Source organism: Pelophylax lessonae (genome assembly GCF_965119305.1).
Source record: "Pelophylax lessonae genome assembly, chromosome: 2".
NCBI lineage: Eukaryota > Metazoa > Chordata > Amphibia > Anura > Ranidae > Pelophylax > Pelophylax lessonae.
In genome coordinates, this window is record NC_138769.1 from 41,925,190 (window position 1) to 41,948,274 (window position 23,085).

Here is a 23,085-nt window from a genome sequence, read left to right on the forward strand (position 1 = left end):
AACAATTTTAACATTGTCACATGTGGCTGTATTGTGCACTCGAGGGCTGAGCACTAACTTGACCTCTGGTGCCCAACCTTTGGCCCGAGGGCCATATGTGGCCCTTTGATGATTGAAGTGCGGCCCTTGGGCCCCAGCAGTCAGTAGATTGAGAATTGATTTCTAAAGGGTACCTTAATTCTAGTAAATTCCAGTGGTTTAATGCAACATGGTCCCTAGCCTCTGATGGTCTCCTATAGCATGACTTTAGTCTCCAACATTCTAGTAGAATAATCTCTGATCATTTCCTCCAATAAGTCTTCAGTCTGTTACAGTTTTCTGTAGTGTTACATGTAATAAATAATATATGCGGCCCTTTGGAGACATTACGCGTTTGAGGCCCCTTTCCCTTTGCAAGTTGTTAACCACTGAACTAGACTTCTTTCTCCTTCTGTTTCAGTGTCCGGTCCACCAACATAGTGCGTAATCTGGAGTCCACGCGGTGTTTACTAGCCGGTCTCTACCAGCAAAAACAAGAAGGTCAGTACTTTATCACTAGTAGTAATTATTCACATTCAGCTGAAAGTTTTCTGTAATGTTCAAAACATTTCACAGCTTTTCCAATCCACTTCAGTTCTAATGAGTGTTCAGTCGGCTTTACTGGAGTACAAACAGTCCTGGCTGCTATACAGTGTGTAAAAACAACACATGGCTGCAGATCGATTAAAGATCTTAATCCCCAGCAAGTGGCTGGGGATTCAAATTTTACTGCCCCCCTGTATTGGCCCCCTAGGGCAGCTGCCTGAGCTGGCCTATGGCTGTGCCGGTCCTGAGTCCACTCCTGGGAAGACTGTTGCGTTTTCACCTTGATGGTCTTTTTCATGCCTCTTGCAAACCAGTTTTCCCCTCTGTCCAACATGTGCACCTCCCTGTCCTTCTAGTAATGTCTCTTTTGTGTTCTGACCTGTAGAATTTTCCCTCCTATGTTGGTAAATTCACTTCTTGAGAGGTTGTCCTGTCTGCACAATGTGAAGGTCTCTGCATTCCATTCCTTATTACACTGCACATAACAACCTCCACACAAACAAGTGTAGGCCCACAGGATCTCAAGGACTTTTTTTTTATACCTTTTAACCACTGCAATAATGCTGTGCGTATGTCGATAGATGGATATAGAATATAAATATATAAATATATATAATATATATATATATATATATATATATATATATATATATATATATATATATATATATATATATAAATTAGGGATCGACCGATATCGGTTTTTCGTGGCCGATACCGATATTTTGGCCATTGCATATCGGTATGGACCAATATTAGCCGATATTTTCGTACATGTAAAAAAACATTTTTTTTTTTTTCTTGTCAGGTACTGTTGTGGAGGGACCCCAAACCCCTCTTCTGCACTTAAAAGCATTCAAAACGCCAAGTTTGGCTGTTTTGAATGCTGTCTTTTTTTTTTTTTTAAATCTGGCGCCAGTACATGTCATGACCTCACTTCCGGGTTTTTGCATGGAGACCCGATCAGAGCCGAATGCGGCTTTGATCGGGCCTTTGGCAGCCGTGCAGGCTGGTTGCCCGGGTCTCCTCCCGCTCCTTGTAATGATAGCCGAGCAGCTTCTCAGCCACATCGGTTGTCATTACAAGACAGCCGACCGTCGACTATGGATACCGGTACCGGGGTGATGCCTCGAGCTGCAGGCATCACTCCGGTAAAAGCACTTTCCGAAATATCGATAATATCGGCCTCCTTTGTGTATATCGATAATCGGTCGATCAGATATATATATATATATATATATATACAGTCAGGTCCATAAATATTGGGACATCGACACAATTCTTATCTTTTTGGCTATATACACCACCACAATGGATTTGAAATGAAACAAACAATATGTGCTTTAACTGCAGACTTTCAGCTTTAATTTGAGGGTATTTACATCCAAATCAGGTGAAAGGTGTAGGAATTACAACAGTTTGTATATGTGCCTCCCACTTTTTAAGGGACCAAAAGTAATGGGACAATTGGCTGCTCAGCTGTTCCATGGCCAGGTGTGTGTTATTCCCTCATTATCCCATTTACAAGGAGCAGATAACAGGTCCAGAGTTCATTTCAAGTGTGCTATTTGCATTTGAAATCTGTTGCTGTCAACTCTCAATATGAGATCCAAAGAGCTGTCACTATCCGAGAGATAACAAAAACATTAGGTGTGGCCAAATCAACTGTTTGGAACATCCTTAAAAAGAAAGAACGCACCGGTGAGCTCAGCAACACCGGAAGACCACGGAAAACAACTGTGGTGGATGACCGAAGAATTCTTTCCCTGGTGAAGAAAGCACCCTTCACAACAGTTGGCCAGATCAAGAACACTCTCCAGGAGGTAGGTGTATGTGTGTCAAAGTCAACAATCAAGAGAAGACTTCACCAGAGTGAATGCAGAGGGTTCACCACAAGATGTAAACCATTGGTGAGCCTCAAAAACAGGAAGGCCAGATTAGAGTTTGCCAAACAACATCTAAAAAAGCCTTCACAGTTCTGGAACAACATCCTATGGACAGATGAGACCAAGATCAACTTGTACCAGAGTGATGGGAAGAGAAGAGTATGGAGAAGGAAAGGAACTGCTCATGATCCAAAGCATACCACCTCATCAGTGAAGCATGGTGGTGGTAGTGTCATGGCGTGGGCATGTATGGCTGCCAATGGAACTGGTTCTCTTGTATTTATTGATGATGTGACTGCTGACAAAAGCAGCAGGATAAATTCTGAAGTGTTTCGGGCAATATTATCTGCTCATATTCAGCCAAATGCTTCAGAACTCATTGGACGGCGCTTCACAGTGCAGATGGGCAATGACCGAAAGCAACCAAAGAGTTTAAGAAAAGAAGTGGAATCTTATGCAATGGCGAAGTCAGTCATCTGACCTGAATCCGATTGAGCATGCATTTCACTTGCTGAAGACAAAACTGAAGGGAAAATGCCCCAAGAACAAGCTGGAACTGAAGACAGTTGCAGTAGAGGCCTGGCAGAGCATCCCCAGGGATGAAACCCAGCGTCTGGTGATGTCTATGCATTCCAGACTTCAGGCTGTAATTGACTGCAAAGGATTTGCAACCGAGTATTAAAAAGTGGAAGTTTGATTTATGATTGTTAATCTGTCCCATTACTTTTGGTCCCTTAAAAAGTGGGAGGCACATATACAAACTGTTGTAATTACTACACCGTTTACCTGATTTGGATGTAAATACCCTCAAATTTAAAGCTGAAAATCCGCAGTTTCAAATCCATTGTGGTGGTGTATAGAGCCAAAAACATTAGAATTGTCGATGTCCCAATATTTATGGACCTCACTGTGTGTGTGTGTGTGTGTGTGTGTGTGTATATGTATGTATGTATGTATGTATGTGTGTGTGTATATATATATATATATATATATATATAATATAGCCTTGTATTTAAGTGGTTTTGCTAGGATCAAGGTTCTACATCCATGGTCCTGGTATTGTTTTTACAGCAGACAATTCTGTTTGCTGGATTACTTTTACAGACAGTGGAAGGGAGTCGTCATCCCCCCTCCTACCGCCGGCTTTACCGGGCTCACCCATCCGTTTGGGGTGCCTGGTAAGAATGTGACCAGCGGCTTCTGGGCACACAGTGAGAGGAACTGATGATGTTCCTCCAACTGGGACATTAGAAACTAAAAGTGACAATTTTTTTTTTAATCACTTCTGGTTTTGGTTTATTTGTTTACAAGCCATTTCTGGCTTGTGAAGCAACAGATCTAACCGATCTTGGTTTGATCTTTTGCTTTGGAGGACCCCAGATCTCTCCATAAAGAGGTTCTGTCATGGCCCATGCATCACAGGGGATGTTATTCCCTTAGAACCAGTTTCTAAGTGAATAACAAGGAAAATGGATGTTCCTAAGAGGACAGCGAGAACGATTGGTTTGCAAGAGAGGTGAAAGAGGCTATCTATGCCAAAATAGCAAAAGCAGTGCCAGATTTTCAGACTGCAGGGAAGACCTTGGTGAGTTTCAAGCCTTGCCCACCAAAAACACAGGTTCTTGCTGGTAACTGCATAGTTTTTGTTTGTTAGTGGTAGAGTCAGCGTGAAAGAATAATGGCACGCCTACAGCACAACTGGCACTTTTTGGAGAAAGGATTGTTCGTGACAGCACTTTATATTTATATGGACTTTTCTTCACAACTATATGGACTTTATTCACTGCACAATATAGTCATTCAGGCATTTTTAAATGTAATATAGATGTATGGTCTTACATTTGTTTTTTAGTGCATATTCATACATTGGAGGTTTACGTATATTTCAAGCACTTTATTGCACAGTTAAAATATAGCCAATATTTATTGCACGGCATTATTTGGGATTATTAGCATGAAAAAAATGTTACTTTTTTGCACAGGACCCGTCACAATCGTCACGGATGAGGCCAGCAGTGAAATCCTCTACCCAAATTACCAAGGCTGCCATGAGCTCAAACATCGGACAAGGTGCGTTTTGGACAATTTCCTTATTAGCAGGGGGACCATATTGGTGGAATTGCAGGCAAAATGTACTAACATTTATTCAGTTTGTATTTGAGAAATTGCACAAAGTCTTTCTAAACTGTTCTGGGTTTATTATCTGCAACTCCTATGTTATATTACATTTCTACAGCGGTGCTAAAAGCTTCAACAGTCTAGACAGAGGTATTAAAAGGAAACCCCTCATATCTCAGGTAGAAACAATGAAAGAGTCAGTCCACATAAAAATTATAAATTGGTTATAGGTGGTATAAAATATGGGCAGTTTTGGGACTTTAAATGAGACACCGGCAGGTATTGCTCTGCGTCTCCATCCCTGTATATGACACAACTGAAGAAAAAGGGGGACTAAAAAAGGTGTGTGGAAAACAGCCGGCCCCTAGCTTGATATACTCACCTACCAGTCTGCTAACAAACCAAATAAACCTGTCTAACAATGTAGGTTAAAAACAGGGGTTTGGTTAACACACATTTGCAAACACATGTGTAAGCTGCAAGGCCTCTCCACGGCACCCTGTGTATCTTGCAGTCCTAACACTACTCAACCTGAGTGTCTCCACAATGGAAGCACATGAATGCTGATGGATGGGAAACAGGTGGGCTTGGAGATGGCCCGATCCTCCCCCCCAACCTGCTCCCATCCATGACTGGTATTGAAAAACTAAAGGCTGTGTAATAGCCATGGGGTGCAAACTAAAAAATGACCATCTGGGAAGCACACACCTCCATCTCTTTAGTATAGGTAGTAAAGAGTTCAGTTGGTTATAGGTGGTGTCTAGTGGGCTGAGGTACCTGCCAGTTTATTACCACTGGACAGGGACTGACCCTGCGAGTTAAACGTCTCGCCTGGACGCCAATGACCAACAGAGTCACGGCATCCATATTGGTCGACAGCCCCCCCACCCCGGTGGAGAGGGGTTCTTTCAGGAGTTGGCGCCCGCCTGGTTCCGGTATGGTAAGTAGTATGTTCCCCCTCTCCCCCTGTCGGGTTTGTGGTGGACGCGGGCCCTTCTCTGGGATGGTAGGATGGATCTCCCCTCTATCCTATAATAAGTCACAGATCCCCCAATTTGAGTGTGATTTTTGTGAAAAATAACCAGGAGGCTTGGTTTGGGAGCTGACGATCTAAAGTCATTGTAAGACTGTAAGGATGACTGAAGTCAGTGGCAGCACTAAAAGGGCGTTACTATTGAGGTAAAAAGTATCCTACCTGTCAGAGGTACACAGGCTGATGCCTATGCCTGAGTACTGCAGTCCAGATCGCCATTCCTCCAGCTTCCACGGGCTGCACAGCACTGTTTTGTGGCATCTCCCGACGACCCACGGACCGCATGCGGCCCGCCAGGGTCCTGTACCGCCGGCCAGGCTTATCACCATTCAGGGTGAAGTTTGTGGGGCTGATGCACTCCCGCAGGCCGCTAGGCCGAATACAGACATCCCGCAGGCCGCTGCTAGCCGCCGCTATCCTAACAGGCCGCCGCCATTGTCTTGCAGATCGCACGAGGCCGCCATATTGGCGTAGCCTTGTGTCTCCAGCATGGGGGCGGCCATGTTTGAGGTGACCAAACACCTCGTGGAGCCAGGGGGAGGCGCCGGAAGGCGTGTTAAGGGGCGGAGCCACCTCCTTTACCCAGGAAAAAGGGCCAAAGACTTCCTGTCTGTAACAGGACAGCACTGAGCAGGCTGATAGAAAACTTCTGTGCATCAGGGATGAGCCTTGGGGTCTCTCTCTCTCTGTGGGGTCCAAAAAGGCAGGTTACACTGAGGGGCGCTGTTGCGCTGGGGGATTACAAAAAAAAAAAAAAAAAAGTTTTTTACTTTGTCTTTTTTTTTTTTTTTTGTCGCTGGCAAATGTCTTGTATAATCATTGACCCTGCCGCATATGTATCCCCACCTGATCCCCTCAAGGTGGCCGCAGGACCCTCCAGTACCCCACTTGTTTTTAATGCATTATCGGCAGTTTTGGAGTCTTTGGTATCCCGGGTGGAGGTGGCCTGTCAGGACGGGGGTCAAGAAGCGACCCCCGCCTACCCCTATTTTTCATCTGATACTTCAGATACGGATTCGGAGCTGGTCAATGCAGCTGCAGGTCCCTCTTATGGGGCTGTTGTCTCAGGTAATGTCTCCTCAGCAGTGAGGAGAACGTTTCTGCCTCCGCCATAGCACAAGAGTGGTGGATGCACTAGTTGTGTCCGTCCGGGAAACCTTTAGTCTTGAGGTTACACCGGCAGAGGTAGCTGAGACTGAAATTCCTTTTTGGTACTTGTTAGCCTACCAAAAGAGCGAAGGATTTTCCTTTTCCCAAATGGGGTCGTTTGAAACGAACCCCTGCTATTTCCAAACGCATGGCTAGGCGCTATCCCTCTTTAAAGGATAGACGGTACCACCAGTAGTGGACTCACCAATTTCCAAATAAAGCCACCGTTATCCCGTTGGAGGACGCTGCGTCCTTTAGGGATCCGGTGGATCGAAAGAGTGGAAGCGGAATCCCGCGTCATTTTTTCCCCTGATAGGGTCAACCCTTAGGCCAGTGGTTGCCATTTAGTTTGGTTTCAAGAATGGGTTGGCTAAACTCCCCTTTCAAGGGGATCGCTTGTTTGGTTGAGATTATAAAGGATCTCACTGGGGGAGAGAGCACTGTCTCGCCACAGACTGCTAGGATAAAGGACCTCGTAACTAATGAGGACCTTCCTTTTCTGCTCATAAAGAGTTTGTTCGTTCCGCGAGGGCGGGCGATAAGGCGAAACCCTCCAAAGCCCCTTCAGAGGGTTTTCAAAGGGCGCTGGTCGGCTAAACAAAAAGTCCGGCTCAGCCAAGCCTGAAGAATACAGCCTGATGCGCCCCTACCCATCTCTGGGGTGGGGGGGGGGGATGTCTTCACCGGTTTCCGGATCCATGGCTTGCCAGAACCCCGGACTAAGGGGTTGGCGAGGTGATACAGTCAGGATACAGGATCGAGTTTCGATCACTTCCACCGGTGCGATTCTTCCCTTCTAACATTGAACGGTTTCAGGGGTTCTATTCGAACCTGTTCACAATGCCCAGGAAAGAGGGCAAGGTGTGTCCAATTTCTGGACTTGGGGAAAAATGGAGTCCATCCGAACAGTGGTGGCCTCTCTGCATCAGGGGGATTTCCTGGCGTCCATAGACATTTAGGATGCCTATCTTTATATCCCCATCATCGCAGGACATCAGCGTTTTCTTCGCTTTCCCAAAGATCATCCATGGTTCCCACCAGGAGACTGAACTATCTGGGCCTAATGTTGGATACATCCTGGGCAAGAGGGTTTCTCCTTGCAGAGAAACTCCAGAAGGTTCAGTCAACGATTCAGATGTTGCTGTCCGTATATTGGCTGGGACTGATGGTGGCCTTCTTAGAGGCAGTAACGTATACCCAGTCTCATACCCGAATTCTCCTGAAGGAGATTCTTTTCTATGGAATCAGAATTCCGATTCCCTGGACAATCGGATCCGGTTGAGCGAGCGGACCAGGGAGTCTCCGATGCTCAACCAGGGGAAGTCATTCCTTCCGATAGTATCCAGGTTACCAAGAAGGGTATCGGAACTGAGAGCGATCAGATTTTGTCTGATTTACTGGACCGAGCAGCTCTAGAGCAGCTCGATTCGGATCCAATCGCACAATGCCACGGTCGTGACTTATGTCGAGAAAGGGGCACTTAGAGTGTCCTGGTGGCCATCGAAACGACTAGCATCTTTCGTTGGATGGAACGGTTTGTTCCGGATCTCCCCGCAGTGTTCACTCCGGGGGTGGGAAATCGGCAGGCAGATTATTTCAGCCGTCAGATTCTGGATCAAGGGGTATGGCCTCTTCATCCAGAGGTATTTCACTAGCTGTCCCTTCATTGGGGCACCCCGGATGTGGATCTGTTGGCACCTTGGCTCAACAGGAAGGTGCGGAGGTTTGTAGCTCGCACCCGCGATCCTCTAGCGGACGCAGCAGAAACGCTGATCGCCCCGTGGGGGCAGTATCAGCTACGGCATGCCTTCCATCCTCTCAAGTTACTGCGGGAACTTCTTCGCAGGATAGAGGTGGAGGGAATTCCAGTTATTCTGGAAATTCCGGACTGACCTCGTCGAGCCTGGTAAGCCGACTTGGTGAGGCTAGTCGCGGATGCTCCTTGGAGACTTCCTCTCAGGGAGGATTTGCGGTCTCAGGGACTGATCTTCCATCTTGCTTTACAATCGCTGGCTTAATGGCCTGGCCATTGAGACTCAGGTACTGAAGGACAAGGGAGTGTCAGCTTCAGTTATTCCTACCTCTAGTTAAAGCAAGGAAAGCGACTTCCAGCACATGGAAGTCTTATATTGCGTGGTGTGAATCTCTTGGATTTCCCCCACATACCTATTTGGTGACCCGAATCTTGGTCTTTCTGCAACAAGGGGTTGAGCAGAAACTGTCCTTGAGCACTATCAAGGGTCAGGTTTCAGCGTTAGCAATCTTCTTTCAGTAACCTTTGGCTAATCATTCCTTGGTGCGGAATTTCATCCAGGGGGTGCGACATCTGGCTCCGCCAGTGCGCGCACCCTTACCGCCTGGGATCTTAATTTAGTGTTGTCGGTTCTTCAGAAACTTCTCTTTGAAGATATTAGGGAGATTCCCTTGCTTACATTATCCCAGAAGGTGGCCTTCTTGGTAGCCATTACTTCTGCACGCAGGGTGTCAGAACTGGCCGCATTATCTTGTCGTTCCCCATATCTGGTGGTTCATAGGGATAAGGTGGTTCTTCTTCCGAATCCATCCTTCCTTCCTAAAGTGGTTTTCAGAGTTTTCATCTGAATAAAAATATTGTGTTACCTTCCCCGTGTCCTAAGACTAGCCATCCTTGGGAGTTTGCATTACACTCCTTGGATGGGGTTCAGACAATCAGGGTACACTTGACTACTACGAACTTGTTTCGTAAGACGGACTCACTTTTTGTGACCACGGATAGCCCTAGAAGGGGGTTGCCTGTGTCTGCCGCGACCATCTCTAGATGGACCAGTCAGACGGTGGTACAGGCTTATTCTATTAAGGGTCGGAATCCTCCGTTCCCTGTTAAGGCGCACTCTCTACTCGGCGCCTAGTGTTTCCTGGGTCTTCCGCCACCAGGCGTCAGCGATCCAGGTTTTCAAGGCGATGACTTGATCGTCGGTTCATACCTTTACATCATTTTATAAAGTTGAGGTGATGGCATCGTCAGATGCCTCTTTTGGCCGCAAGGTTCTGCAGGCCACAATCTGAGGAAACTGTTGGTCTACCTCAAGGGTTTGTTGGGTTTTTCACTTAGGTCTCATCTTTTTGCTCGATGAGTCCTTGATGCTTCTGGTTGGCTCCGGTTGGGCCTTCTGGATTTTGATTTCTGTTATCCCACCCCTCATTTGTGGTACTGCTTTGGGACGTCCCGAGTTGTTATTAATCAACGAGGACTACGTCTGTCAATGAGCGACAGAGAAAAATGGATTTTTGTAAAATCTTACCGTAAAATCCTTTTCTCTTAAGCTCATTGACAGACGTAGTACCCGCCCCTCTGTTTTTGAGTTGGGTTGGGTTAAATTCTCTAAACACTGCTTTGTGACATAACTGATTTGCTGTAGCAGGAAGTGAGAGGATATACCCTCTGGGACTGCCCCTAGGGTGTGGCCAGAACGTTTTCTTTCCTGTCTAGTCCTACTCCTGTAGAGGGCAGTATAACCCGAGTTGTTATTAATCAACGAGGACTACGTCTGTCAATGAGCTTAAAGAGGAAGTAAAGTCAAAAAAAAAAACCGAGAAAAAAAAAAAGCCCTGTAAAGAGAAAGGCATAATGAGCTAGTATGTATCGCATACTAGCTCATTATGTAGTACTTACCTTAAAACTAAGCCCCCGCCGTGCCGCCACCTCAGCGACAGGACGGCGACATGTCCTGCCGTCCCGCTTCCGGGTTCGCGTCCTCCGGGCATCTGATTGGCCGGAGGCGCGATTACATCACTCCCGCGCATGCGCGCGGGAGCCGCCGTTCACGGCACTGAGCTCTGAAGGAACGGCACGGGTGGCCGTTCCCTCAGAGCGCCTGCGCCGATGACGTCATCGGCAGTTTGCGCTGTAAATATCTCCTAAACGGTGCAAGTTTGGGAGATATTTATAGCACCTATAGGTAAGCCTTAATATAGGCTTACCTATAGGTAAAAGTTATACAAGAGGGTTTACAACCTCTTTAAGAGAAAAGGATTTTACGGTAAGATTTTACAAAAATCCATTTTTTTCATTTTTTTATATGAAATTCCCCAAAAACAATGTAAAAATCAAAATTTTTTAACATTTTAGGCCAATTTGTTTTGTGCTACATATGTTTGGTAAAAAAAATCGCAAAAAACGTATTTTGATTGGTTTGCGCAAAAGTTATTGCGTTTACTAACTAAGGGAAAAATTTTTGTCATTTTTATTGTTGTTTTTTTTTTTTTTTTTTTTTTTTTTTTTTTTGCGGGACTGCGACATTGCGCCGGACAGATCGGACCCTTGACTGACATTTTTGACACTTTTGGGGTTACCAGTGGCATTACTGCAGTAATCAGTGCTATACATATGCGCTGTTACTGTAAAAATTACACTGGCAGGGAAGGGGTTAACTTTATTGGAGAAGGAGGGGTTAAGTGTGTCCCTAGGGGCGTGCTTCTAACTGTGATTGGATGTGGCTTTTCATGTAACAGCAGAGATCAACGGTCCTACATAGCAGGACCGTATGATCAGTGCTTTTACACAGGGGAGAATGACAGGCAGCTTTGTTTACATTAACCGCCTGCCTTTCTCCCGGTGTAACCGACGATCGCGAATGACCGGCGGACATCGGATCCGCCGGTCACTCGCGCGGGGGGGTCCGTCCGTCCGTCCGTCCGTCCGTCCGTGAGCGAGCAGGAGCGCACCTCCAGCGGTGCGGGCTCGCTCCCTAGAGCCTCACAGGCTAGCGACGTAGATCTACGTCACTTTGCCTGTGAGGGGCTGACTGCCGACGTAAATCGTTGTTAGGCAGTCGGCAAGTGGTTAACTGAATTACTGATTTGTGTTGTAACGTTAAAATTACTCAGGGATGATTGCTGTATACCGGGAAAAAATTATTATTTTTTTTTTATTTTGTAAGGGTATTTGTTATGTTTTGTCTGTATATGTGTATACGTTTTTAACTTGGTGTTTAATTTACATTATCGCTTCTATTTCTGCATATGGATAATGGCACTGTAAATATTTTAATTTAAAAAAACGCCTTTTTCCTAATCAATATACAGCTGTCACATGACCTAGCTCTCTCCCAGCCAGTCTGCAGGGTAACATAAGCAATAGGTAAATGTATCAAGTCTGACCCAGCAGATGAGACAAGTGGGGATTTTAAAAATTTGTGCCAAAAAACATCAGCAAAAATAGCTAAAAATTATATACATTTTATTAAGTAATACACAAAAAAATTATGTTTAAAAACAACCACTTATGTGTGACATTTCATAAGTGTTGCTCATGGGAATACACATCATACACTTGGATGGATCGACACATTATAATAGGTGTTGCACTGACATATGTCGGTGCCTAACTGCGGCACTGCTTGATACAACTCAAGTTTAGCTTGTAACGCTGCTCAGTTTCGGCTGAGCACCACGGGGTCGGATGTGACGTAACTGGAAGTGATGCCGCTGTAACCAACCTCCAATGCATTTCCCAAGTTGCGTTATCAGGAACTGATGATGCAAATTGCAAAATGCATTGAGGTTGGTTACAGCGGCATCACTTCCGGTTACGTCACATCCGACCCGGTGGAGCGCAGTCGGAACGCACGCCGGAACTGAGCGGCGTTACAAGCTAAACTTGAGCTGTATCAAGCAGTGCCGCTGTTAGGCACCGGCATATGTCAGTGCAACACCTATTTATTTTTTAATTTCACACAGTAAAGACGATATTGCATAATTATTCGTATATTTTATATTTTTGGGGAATTCCTGGCATCTCTCAATTCCTGCTGGGAAACGAGCATACAACTTCCTTACCATAGCCCAGGGGGGCAATACCACAGGTGTAATTATCAGCAGGAGGCTTTCAAGGTGATCCCAAGAGTGAAAGGTTCAAATTTTAAGTGTAGCACCCTACAGGTAGGTGCTAGGTAAATGCATAGTGGGCCTTGTCTGCCTAACAGCAGGGCCATGATTTGTTTTTGGTCAGGGTCATGGCTTCCAGGTGTGTCTGCTGAGTGGGGAGTCTCCCCACTGGCTCTGTGAGAGGTTTCTCATAGGGCAGTGGAGGAAACCCAATCAGGGACACATTCAGGCTTGTAACTACCCTAAAAGGCAGATTCTGCCGCAGAGTATTCTGGGAGTGGGTATAAGTTTGAGGGGAGTGCATGACTCAGTGTCTTTGGTGGGAGCAGAGTCCCAGGAGGGAGAGAACGGCTGTCTCTCCTCCTGTCTGAGGAAGGTGGATGTCTCTGGGTGCTGCCTGGGAATCCAGAGAGTGCTGAGTTGAGCTGAGGGGATCCGGTGTGCCAAGAACCTGCGGAGAGTGAGAGGGATCCAGTCCCAGGAAAGCCTACACAGGTCGTGAGTACTGAGGACTGCCCCGGGGGTCTGCCTAGTGTCAGTGGGGGACCACTCCGGAGAAGGTTCTGGGATCCAAGTGTCAGCTAGCTGAAAAGGGGGTACCTGGTTAGAGGGCCCTGAAGTGATAGAGGGGGTACCTAGGTTGAGGACCCTGAAGAGTTAAAGGGGGCGCCTGCAGTTTGGGCCCTGGAGAGTCAGAGCACAGTGAGAGTGCATCAGTTGAGAGTTGCAGCAGTACAGGAATTTACAAGAGCTAGCGCAAGGCTGGAGGGAGCTGTTTAGTGACTTTTAAGCAAAGCAGTGTCAGAAGTCAAGTATTCTTCAGTCCTGGATCTTCTGAGCTAAAGTTGAGGTTCCAGCACAGTTTTCAGCACTAAAATATATTCAAGAGTCAGGAAGCGTCGGCTGGCGTCAAGACAGTGCTTACAAGCATTTTTGTTAGAAGAGTCCCAAAATTGTGCCTAGTTGAGTCAAAGGAGTATCCCACTCATTCCCTTCTCCCATCCCCTAAATACAATAAAAACAACAAACCAAAGATGCCGGAATTGTCAGTTCTCACACCTGGGGCCACAGCTCACATGGGCTGGAGAGGTAACCGGTAACAATGGCAGACCCACCTCAGGCTCAATGCCTGGAAAACCTGCTACATAGGTGAGCTTGGTCCTGGAGGCCCTCAGCCTTCTGGTGAGTGGCCTGGTTGTACACGGGTGGAGGAGCATTGTATACAAGCACTTTACTTAAGGAAGATATTGAACACTTATCACTATTGGTGAGAATTTGTTTGATATGGACATTTCAATTATCTAATTTTTATTAATTCATTACTATATGTGTGTATTTTTTCTTAATTTGACTATTATTTCTTAATTTCACTGTATTATTTCACAGTTTTTGAACTTAACAGCGCCTCAAATATAAACACTTTCATAACATGTTTATTTAGTGCCGGTTCACACTGAAGCGGCACGACTTCAGGGGCGACCTGTGAAGTCGCGTGCAGCGCGACTTGCACGGACTTCATAAAATGAATGTCTATGCAAGACGCTCCGAGGTCGCCCCGAAGTAGTACAGAACCCTTTTTCTAAGTCGGAGCAACTTGTGTCGCTCCTATTAGAACCATTCCTGTACTTCACAATGGACCGCGACGGACCGCGACTTGTCAGACTGACCAAGTCGCCTGACAAGTCGTACTAGTGTGAACCGGCACTTATAAAACATTCCTTTCGCATCACTTGAAGTTTCCTCCCCTGTCTGTGACACAACCAACCAAACATATTTTCAATAAGTACAGGCAAAGCTGAAAAATAATACTTGCTGCGATGTCCCCTTTCTTCTGCAAACATTTCATCCAGCTCGGTGAGGTTCCCTATGTCCCATCACCCAAGCGAAGTGGGTGGGTTTTGTGGGTGTTGCTTTGTGGCACAACCCACTGGAAGCAGGTGAGATTCACATGTCATTGAATTCTGAATGATCTCAGAAGCATCTCAAATGGCTCACAAGCCCAGAGTCTGGGCCCTACATCAGCCACATAACATGAGGGTGAGGAACTTTTCTGAGTGGAGCTGTTTTGAAGGCAATTGGGCAGGAGGGGACATTATCTGCTCCTACCTGGTGTGACAATCTGAGCTAACTGGGCATTTCAGGGCTAACATAGGGGGCAGTAGTGAGCAATTCTGACATGCTGCTTGAGAAGAGGGAAATGGTAGAGGGCGCTGTTGGCTCTTCCTTCAGTCTCAAGACACAAAGCAAGAACTGTACCATTGTTGGGCAATAAACAGATGTCACCTGACATGCAAACACATTGTTGTCGTCCTATTGTAAAAATGCTGGCCTACATTATTGTCCCAAGTCAGTGTCTCAGATTACGAATACCAATGAGTTTGCATAGCAGCCAGGCAACCCAGATTGTCTGAAGGTACTCAGCAGTGACTATCCCCATATCTTTCCATCTCTCTTGTTTACATTAAAGTGAGTTGATAGGATGAAAACCTGAAAGTAGGAGTTTTTGTGAAGACGCCCCATGCTGAGTCAGAGCTGTTCAATCTGCTGATTGCAGAGCTATTGGTCTGACTCAACAGGAGGTGACCTCTGCAGAGAGACCACTGCTTCCCGACCATAGGCTGACCATACATGTTCAATCATCTTGTACAGTTTTCGTTTAGATTTTCCAAAAAAAACCATATATGAGGTCAAAACTAAACCACTTTTAATTGTATCCAGTTAGGCAGGCCCTTGCACTACGTAGTTTAGGGTAAATCTAAAGGAAAATCGTACAAGGTAAGTGAACATGTATGGTCAGCCTAAGGGTCAGTAAGGAATTTCCAAAGCAGCAGTTCAGCTGCGATTTTTAGATGCTGTTCAGGTGTGAATTCTAGAGCCAGTGGCCACCAGCGTCTTTAATATTAGCTGGTTGTTAACCACTTAAGCCCCGGAGGATTTGGCTGCTAAAAGACCAGGGGGTATTTTGCGATTCGGCACTGCGTGAATTTTAACGGACAATTGCGCGGTCGTGCGACGCTGTACCTAAACGAATTTGACGTTCTTTTTTTCCCACAAACAGAGCTTTCTTTTGGTGGTATTTGATCACCTGTGCGATTTTTTTTTTTTTTTTTTTTTTTTTTTTTTTTTTTTTGATCACGCGCTATAACCAAAAAGAGCGTAATTTTGCAAAAATAACAATATTTTTCACATTTTTTTATATGAAATTCCCACAAAAAAAAGTAAAAATCAAAATTTTTTAACATTTTCGGCCAATTTGTTTTATGCTACATATGTTTGGTAAAAAAAATCGCAAAAAGCGTATTTTGATTGGTTTGCGCAAAAGTTATCACGTTTACTAACAAAGGGAAAGATTTTTGTCATTTTTGTTGTTTTTTTTTAACGCGTAATGGCGGCAATCTGCGTGTTTTTTTTTTTTTTTTGCGGTACTGCAACATTGGGGCGGACAGATCGGACCCTTGACTGACATTTTTGACACTTTTGGGGTTACCAGTGACATTACTACAGTATTCAGTGCTATATATAATGCACTGTTACTGTAAAATTGCACTGGCAGTGAAGGGGTTAACTTTATTTGAGAGGGAGGGGCTGTGTGTGTCCCTAGGGGCGTGACTCTAACTGTGATTGGCTGTGGCTTGAGCTGTAGGAACACTGATAAACGGTCCTACATAGTAGAACCGTATGATCAGTGTTTCTACACAGGGGAGAATGACAGGCGGCTTGTTTACATTAGCTGCCTGACTTTCTCCCTCTCCCCCGACGATCGCAGAGTGAGCGGCGGACATCGGGTCCGCCGGTCACACGCGCGGGGGGGGCGGGTCCGTGCGCTCGCTCCCCAGAGCCTCACAAGCTAGTGACGTACCGATACGTCACTCTGCCTGTGAGGGGCTGACCGCCGCAGTATATGTACTTGCGGCGGTCGGCAAGCGGTTAAAGAGCTGGCTGGGAAAAAAACCATTGCTGGAAATGAAAATAGGGAAATAGTGAAAAAAAAATGGTCCCCCCCCCCCCCTAAATCCATACCAGACCCTTAGGTGAGATCCTGACACCCCTCACCCCCCCCCCACCCCCACCCCCATTGTAACCCTACTCCTTCCCCAAAAAAGTGTCAAAAACAAATAAATACACAGAGACAGTTTTTGACAATTCCTTTATTAAAAAATCAAAAACAGTGTCCCTCGATGTAGATCCATCATCAGTCACGCTCACGCTGAAGGCTCCTGCCATCTGCCTACTCTGCCAGCTGATAGTTCTTATATAGCTAAGAGACAGGGCCACCCAGCGATGTCCCCTATGGCACTTCCCCCTGTGATGTCACTGATCCAGCATTCTGTTTTTGGGTGCAGCGGGCATCATGATTGACAGAAGATCTAAAACGGGGGGGGGACATTGTTTTATTAATAAAGGGATTGTTAAAAACGGTCTCTGTGTTATTTCTTTTTGACACTTTTTTTTTGGTGAATGAGTAGGTGTATAATGTACCCCACACTCATTCACATAGGGAGGGGCCAGGATCTGGGAGGCACCTTGTTATAGGAGGGTTCCAGATTCCAAAAAAAGCCCCCTACCCACAGACCCCCACAACCACCAGCCAGGGTTGTGGGGAAGAGGCCCTTGTCCTCATCAACATGGGGACAAGGTGCTTGGGGGTCCACCCCCAATCACCTCCCCCCCCCCCCCCCCCATGATGAGGGCATGTGGCCTGGTATGGTTTAGGAGGGGAGGCACTTGCTCACCCCTCCCCACCCCCTTCTGGCCTGCCAGGCTGCATGCTTGGATAAGGGTCTGGTATGGATTGGAGAGGGGCCCACACTGTTTTTTTTTTTTTTTAAAGATTTGGCATGGGGTATGGACTGGGGGTGGAGGGGCCGACTTTGTGTTCAATTCATGTACATGTGCGATTCAGATGCATTCCCATAGAAAGCAATAGCCGGGAATTTTGCATCTGAACCGCACCACAGTGCTCAGAAAACGCACAGGACTCTTTTTCAGTTCGCAGTGAATTTGCACTGCCGCTGCACCACATATATATGAACTGGCTCCATAGAGAAGGCTGCCGGTTCACTTCATACAAATCAGATGCGGTTCAAAACGTATACAATTCGCATATATGTGAACTAAGCCTTATACTTTTGCACATATTTTGTTTTGATGCACCTAGGAATGTATTTAACCAAATTAAACTGAGGGTTCAGTTGGGCTTTAAAGCTGAAGATTAGGTATGGCAATTTTTACATAGTTACATTGGTCCAGCTTGGAATTATATCGGTATGTATGCGCCATACCTGTGGGATCCCATGGAGGCTGGAAACCACTGTAGGAATCACTGCTACTCCAGTGATCTCCACTAGCTTCCGGGTCCTTTGCTGAGCGGCTGCATTGCTGCCTACTGAACGCAGATGTCGCCCGCTCAGTATGGGCACCATTCAGACAGTAAAGTGTTCTCTGATTGGACGAGGTGTAGATCACCACCGTGCCTCTCCACTTTGTACAATCAGAGAACACTTTGCATTCAATGAAATAATGCAAAGTGTTCCCTAAATGGTGCCCATGCCAAGCGAGAGACCTGCTGTGCTCAGTAAGTAGCAGGGCAGTCGCTCAGCACAGGACACAGAAGCTAGTGAAGATCACTGGAGTCGTGATTCCTATTAAAGTGATTTTTAGCTTCCATGAGGATCCCACAGGTACGGTACGTACATACAAGCTGGATCAATCTAACTTTGTAAAAATTGCCATACCTGGAATTCAGCTTTAGGTTTACCAGTAAAAGATATCACTGAAACGCCAAACTTTTTTCACACTACACTCCATCATGGCAGATCTTTGGCCTTCTGTGCAGATAAGTGAAGGAGGAAATCGTTGTATAGCTGGACCCAGACTGTGGTGAAGGGTGTGATATAGATAGGTTGTGGGTAATACAGTAATCAGTATAACCACAGGCCTGTGTGTATAGTCTAGATGAAACCACAATACCTCTTCTTCCTTCCGCTTGCTGAGGATGAAGACGGTGCCCAGACTGGACATGACTCGTGATGTCTGTAATATAACATAAGCCACATTTATTTTCAGATCACTAAGAAGCTCTTATAGTTCTCGGCTGCTTAGTCTTCAGAACATCCAACAGAACAAGCTGCAGCTAATGCCCCGTACACACGTTCCGATAATCGTACGATAAAACTCGCTTTCGACCTGATCGCATGATAATCTGATTGTTAGTACACAGCTTGCGACAGCCGATCACGACAGTTGGTCCAACAAAATCCAAAGGGACAAACAGGAAAACTTCTGTTGTACGATAGCCCCGCGAACGACAATCGTTTCATCAGTACACTATGCGTCCGCTAAAAATCGATCGACAAAGACCGCGCATGATCAGAAACACTAAAATAGCACGGAAAAAGCCTGGCTGCCATTGTTTTTGTTTTGCACCATCTGATACGTAGCTAAGCAACCTTGAAGCTTTTCCTGAATCGTACGACAAAAATCATATGCTTAGTACGCATTGTTAAATTCGATGTTAGTATCATGCAACAAAATGCGAAAGATAAGTTGTCCGATTATCTGAACATGTGTACGGGGCTTAAAGCTGATACCCTCCCTCCTAGATTGTAAGCTCTAACAGGATCTGTGTAACAGGCAGAATCACCAGGTAAATATAAAGTGGGAAAAAAAAGAAAACTAAGGCCCCTTTTCACACAGGTGAACCGTTCTGATCCACCTGTCAGTTTTTCAGGTGGATCTGAACGGATGCCACATGCATCTCTATGGGGCATCGGATGTAAGCGGAGACATGTCCGCTGACATCCGATCTGTCAAATCTGGAAGAATGGAAACCCTATTTTCCATCCGTCTAGCGGATCGGATGAGAACGGACAGACGGTCCGTTCCCATCCGATTCCCCCATAGAGAACAGCAGGACCCGACAGCTATGTCTTCGACACGCAGAGCAGAGACAGAGCTGCCATCGGCCTGCTCAGCGGGGGATCGGCGGATCGATCACCCGCTGAGAAAAACGAGTCCGCCTGACGGACTCCCTGTGTGAAAGGGGCCTAAGGCTACATTCACACTGGCAATTTAGGCCGGAGCAATTGTAGTGGCAGCAGCAATCGCTGCAGGTAATCACTGGCTGTGTAGAGAGGCACAAATAGCTGCGGCTGCCATTGACCTGTCATTATAGTAAATGGGGCTGATGGCTGCACCTAGCCGTTCAGAGCTGCAGCAGGGAATATTCCTGCTGCTACAATTCCACTGGCCTAAATCGCCAAAGTGAATGTAGCACAGTGCGGCCACCACATCTAAGGACAGGTAAGCTGCAGTGTATTACATTTATGTTTGATTTGGATACTGTTTTTAGCTGACATTTTGATGTTGCAGTGGCCGGATGTCTGACGCCTCCAACCAGCCGGGAATGAAAGACGAGCTGAAAACGCTCCAGCGGGACTTGAATATTGATAACAAAGAGGAAGTGGATTTCTTTCTACTGCTTGACAACCTGCTGGCCGAACAGGTGAGACAGGAAGACCTCCGATGCTGATCATGGACAAATATGTGGGTTGCTTGAACCAACTGATTAGATTTTAGCTGCTGCTTTTTTGGCATACATGAAAAAAAAAATTAAAGCGGGCTTCTGATTGGCTGTTGTGAGCAACACTGTTGTCCTTTCTTTACCTGGGTGATTATAAATGTGTCCCAGTGTACCCACTTCGAGCAATGTAACGCGTTTCCTTCCCCAGGTGATACATACACCTCCCCGCTTTCCACTGGTACTTGCTGGAACCAAGACAAATAGCCGGTGCTTTTATGTTCAGAGAGCATACGATTCTCTCCCTTCCCTTTCACAATGGTGCAATCAGCATGTGAGCAGACAGTCGTCAGGTCTGAGCAGTATCATGTGCAATAGGGGGAGAGTCCTTATCCCAGTGTAAGCTCCAGCTAGACCACCCACCATTTTCTTCTTCGCCTCTCTAGTTAACCACTAGTTTTTAATTAATTAAAGGGATTGTTAAGGCAGAAGTTTTTTTTTTTTTTTTTTTTATCTTAATGCTTTGTATGCATTAGTATAAATAAACCATCTGTGTGCAGCAGCCCCCCTAATACTTACCTGAGCCCGTTTTTATCCAGCGATGTTGCAGGAGCTGCTTGGGACTCCCCTCCTCATTGGCTGAGACAGCAGCGCAGCACGTTTGGCTCCCACTGCTGTCAAGCAAAATCATTCAGCCAATCAGCAGAGAGAGGGGGGAGGGCCAAGTCGTAACTCCTTGTCTGATTGGACACAGGGAGCTGTGACCCGGCTCGGGTGCCCCCATAGCTTGCTGTGGGGGCACTCAACAGGAAAGAGGGGCCAGGAGTGCTGAAGAGGGACCAGAGAAGGGGAGGATCCGGGCTGCTCTGTGCAAGACCAACTGCACAGGGCCAGTAAGTATATGTTTGTTGTTAAAAAAACAAAAATAACTTTACAAACACTTTAAAATGAAAATAAAAGCCACACTTTTTTAAAAGCCACCGTGATCACATGACGGGCCGGGTCCCGGGTCTTCTTTCTTCTCATCTGTAGAATGGAAGGGACTTTTCTCCTGGTGACATGAACACTTCTCATTGGCTGAGAAGAATGAACGTCCTCACCGGGTTCTGTAGTGGTAAAGCTGAGGTTTAATTTGATCAGAATTTGCCTTTCTCAGTTCCTCCTTCACCCACTTAAAAACATACTAATGACCTTTTTAAAGAACACCTTTTTGTTTTCATTACATACCTTATTTTAGTCCCAGTGATGTCATCATTGGGTCTCTGCGCTTCTCTTTGCAGCGCAGGCAGATCATAACTTGCAGGAGGGGCCAGTAGGGTTCTGTATATAGCTTCCAGGAACCATCTGAGCACTCTGCTTCAGTACTCATCTCAAGGGCCTTCACCCTGATCAAAGCCCTGAAATCCAACAAATGAAAAGGGCAGGCTTTTTTCATGCGATCGTTGTTGGCGACTACAGTTCCCGCAGTGATCATTGTATTCTGACAGTGGGGAAATCTCCCGCTGTCAGACTACAATAGCACAGTGGGAGGGATTTCCTCATCAATATTGACTGCATTGATGGGGAAATCGAGCAATTTTCTTTCTTCAACATGTGATTGAAGGAAAGACAATTGCATAATCCAATTGTTCAGCCAGCATACAGTTTCCCACATCTATACAAATGAGGTGGGTGGAGGAATACCCCCCCACCTGCTGGGACATTGAATTCTGACAACGGCTCCCGCTGCTGTCAGATTACACTGATCAGCGGCTGCAGCTGCTGATCAATAAAAGTTTTCCAACATTCTAATGATCAACTTCTGTCGGGCAGGGATGGCCATACCCAGATTGAAATTGGACCGGTTTCTGCTGAACCGGCCAAACTTTGATCCGTCTATGCCCAGCTTAAGCAATGTCCATACAAAAGAGGAGCCTGTACAACTGCAAGACTGAATAGAAGGCTGGAGGTCAGCTTTTATTAAAGTGGTTGTAAAGCCTAAAAATGTTTTACCTTAATGCATTCCTTGCATTAAAGAGGAAGTAAACCCTCCTCTGACACTTTTACCTATAGGTAAGCCTATGATAAGACTTACCTATAGGTACTGTAAATATTTCCTAAACATGTACCGTTTAGGAGATATTTACCTTACATGCAGCCAGTGACGTCACTGGCGCATGCGCTCTGAAGGAACGGCCGCTGGTGCCGTTTCTTCAGAGCCCCGTGCCGTGACTGTCTGCTCCCGCGCGCGTGCGCGGGAATGACGTCACCGCGGCTCCGGCCAATCAGATGGCCGGATGCCGCGATCCAAGAAGATGGGCGACTGGACATGTCGCCCGTCATACAGGTGAGTGGGCGGAACGCCAGGGGCTCGTTCTAAGGTAAGTATTTCATAATGAGCTAGTATGCGATTGCGATGCATACTAGCTCATTATGTGTTTCTCTTACAGGTTGCAAAAAATATAATATGGGTTTACAACCTCTTTAAGGTATAAAAATGTTTAGGTGTCGGCATCCACCCTTACTCCACCTCCCCCCTTCCTACCTGAGCCCTTATTAGATCCAGCACTGTGCAGGTCTGCAACTCTTCTCTCCCCTCACTTCTGGGTTTTGCTGGGGCACCGGGAGCAATTGGCTCCAAGTGCTGCCAATCCAAACCAGTGACGAGGAAGGTGGGGGATGGGGCAGAGTCAATGGACACAGAAGTGGGGCTCGGCTGGTAGCACGCACAAGGACCCCTATGGGAAGTGGCTTCCCATGAAGGGACTCAACAGAGGGGAGGGGCCAAGAGCATTGACGGGGGAACTGAAAAGAGGAAGTTCGCAGCCACTCTGTACACCACATCCAGCCCAGGTGGGGGCACTCAGCAGGTAGTGTGCTCAAAGTTTCCATTTCTAGTCTTTGCGCGTGGGACTTCATAGAGTATAGAATAGATACAGTCCTCCAGTATGGAACTCTGGTACATTTATTGT

At 46.3% G+C, this 23,085-nt stretch overlaps 1 protein-coding gene across 1 annotated transcript in view; it reads left to right on the forward strand.

The window, feature by feature from the left end:
* ACP6 (acid phosphatase 6, lysophosphatidic) overlaps positions 1-23,085 on the forward strand; it is a 93,974-nt gene that overhangs the window by 36,129 nt on the left and 34,760 nt on the right. Inside the window, exons 5-7 of the mRNA XM_082245784.1 lie at positions 440-519; positions 4,433-4,520; positions 19,987-20,119. Of these exons, the coding sequence (XP_082101910.1) occupies positions 440-519; positions 4,433-4,520; positions 19,987-20,119 (301 nt within the window). The remainder of the gene's footprint in view (positions 1-439; positions 520-4,432; positions 4,521-19,986; positions 20,120-23,085) is intronic.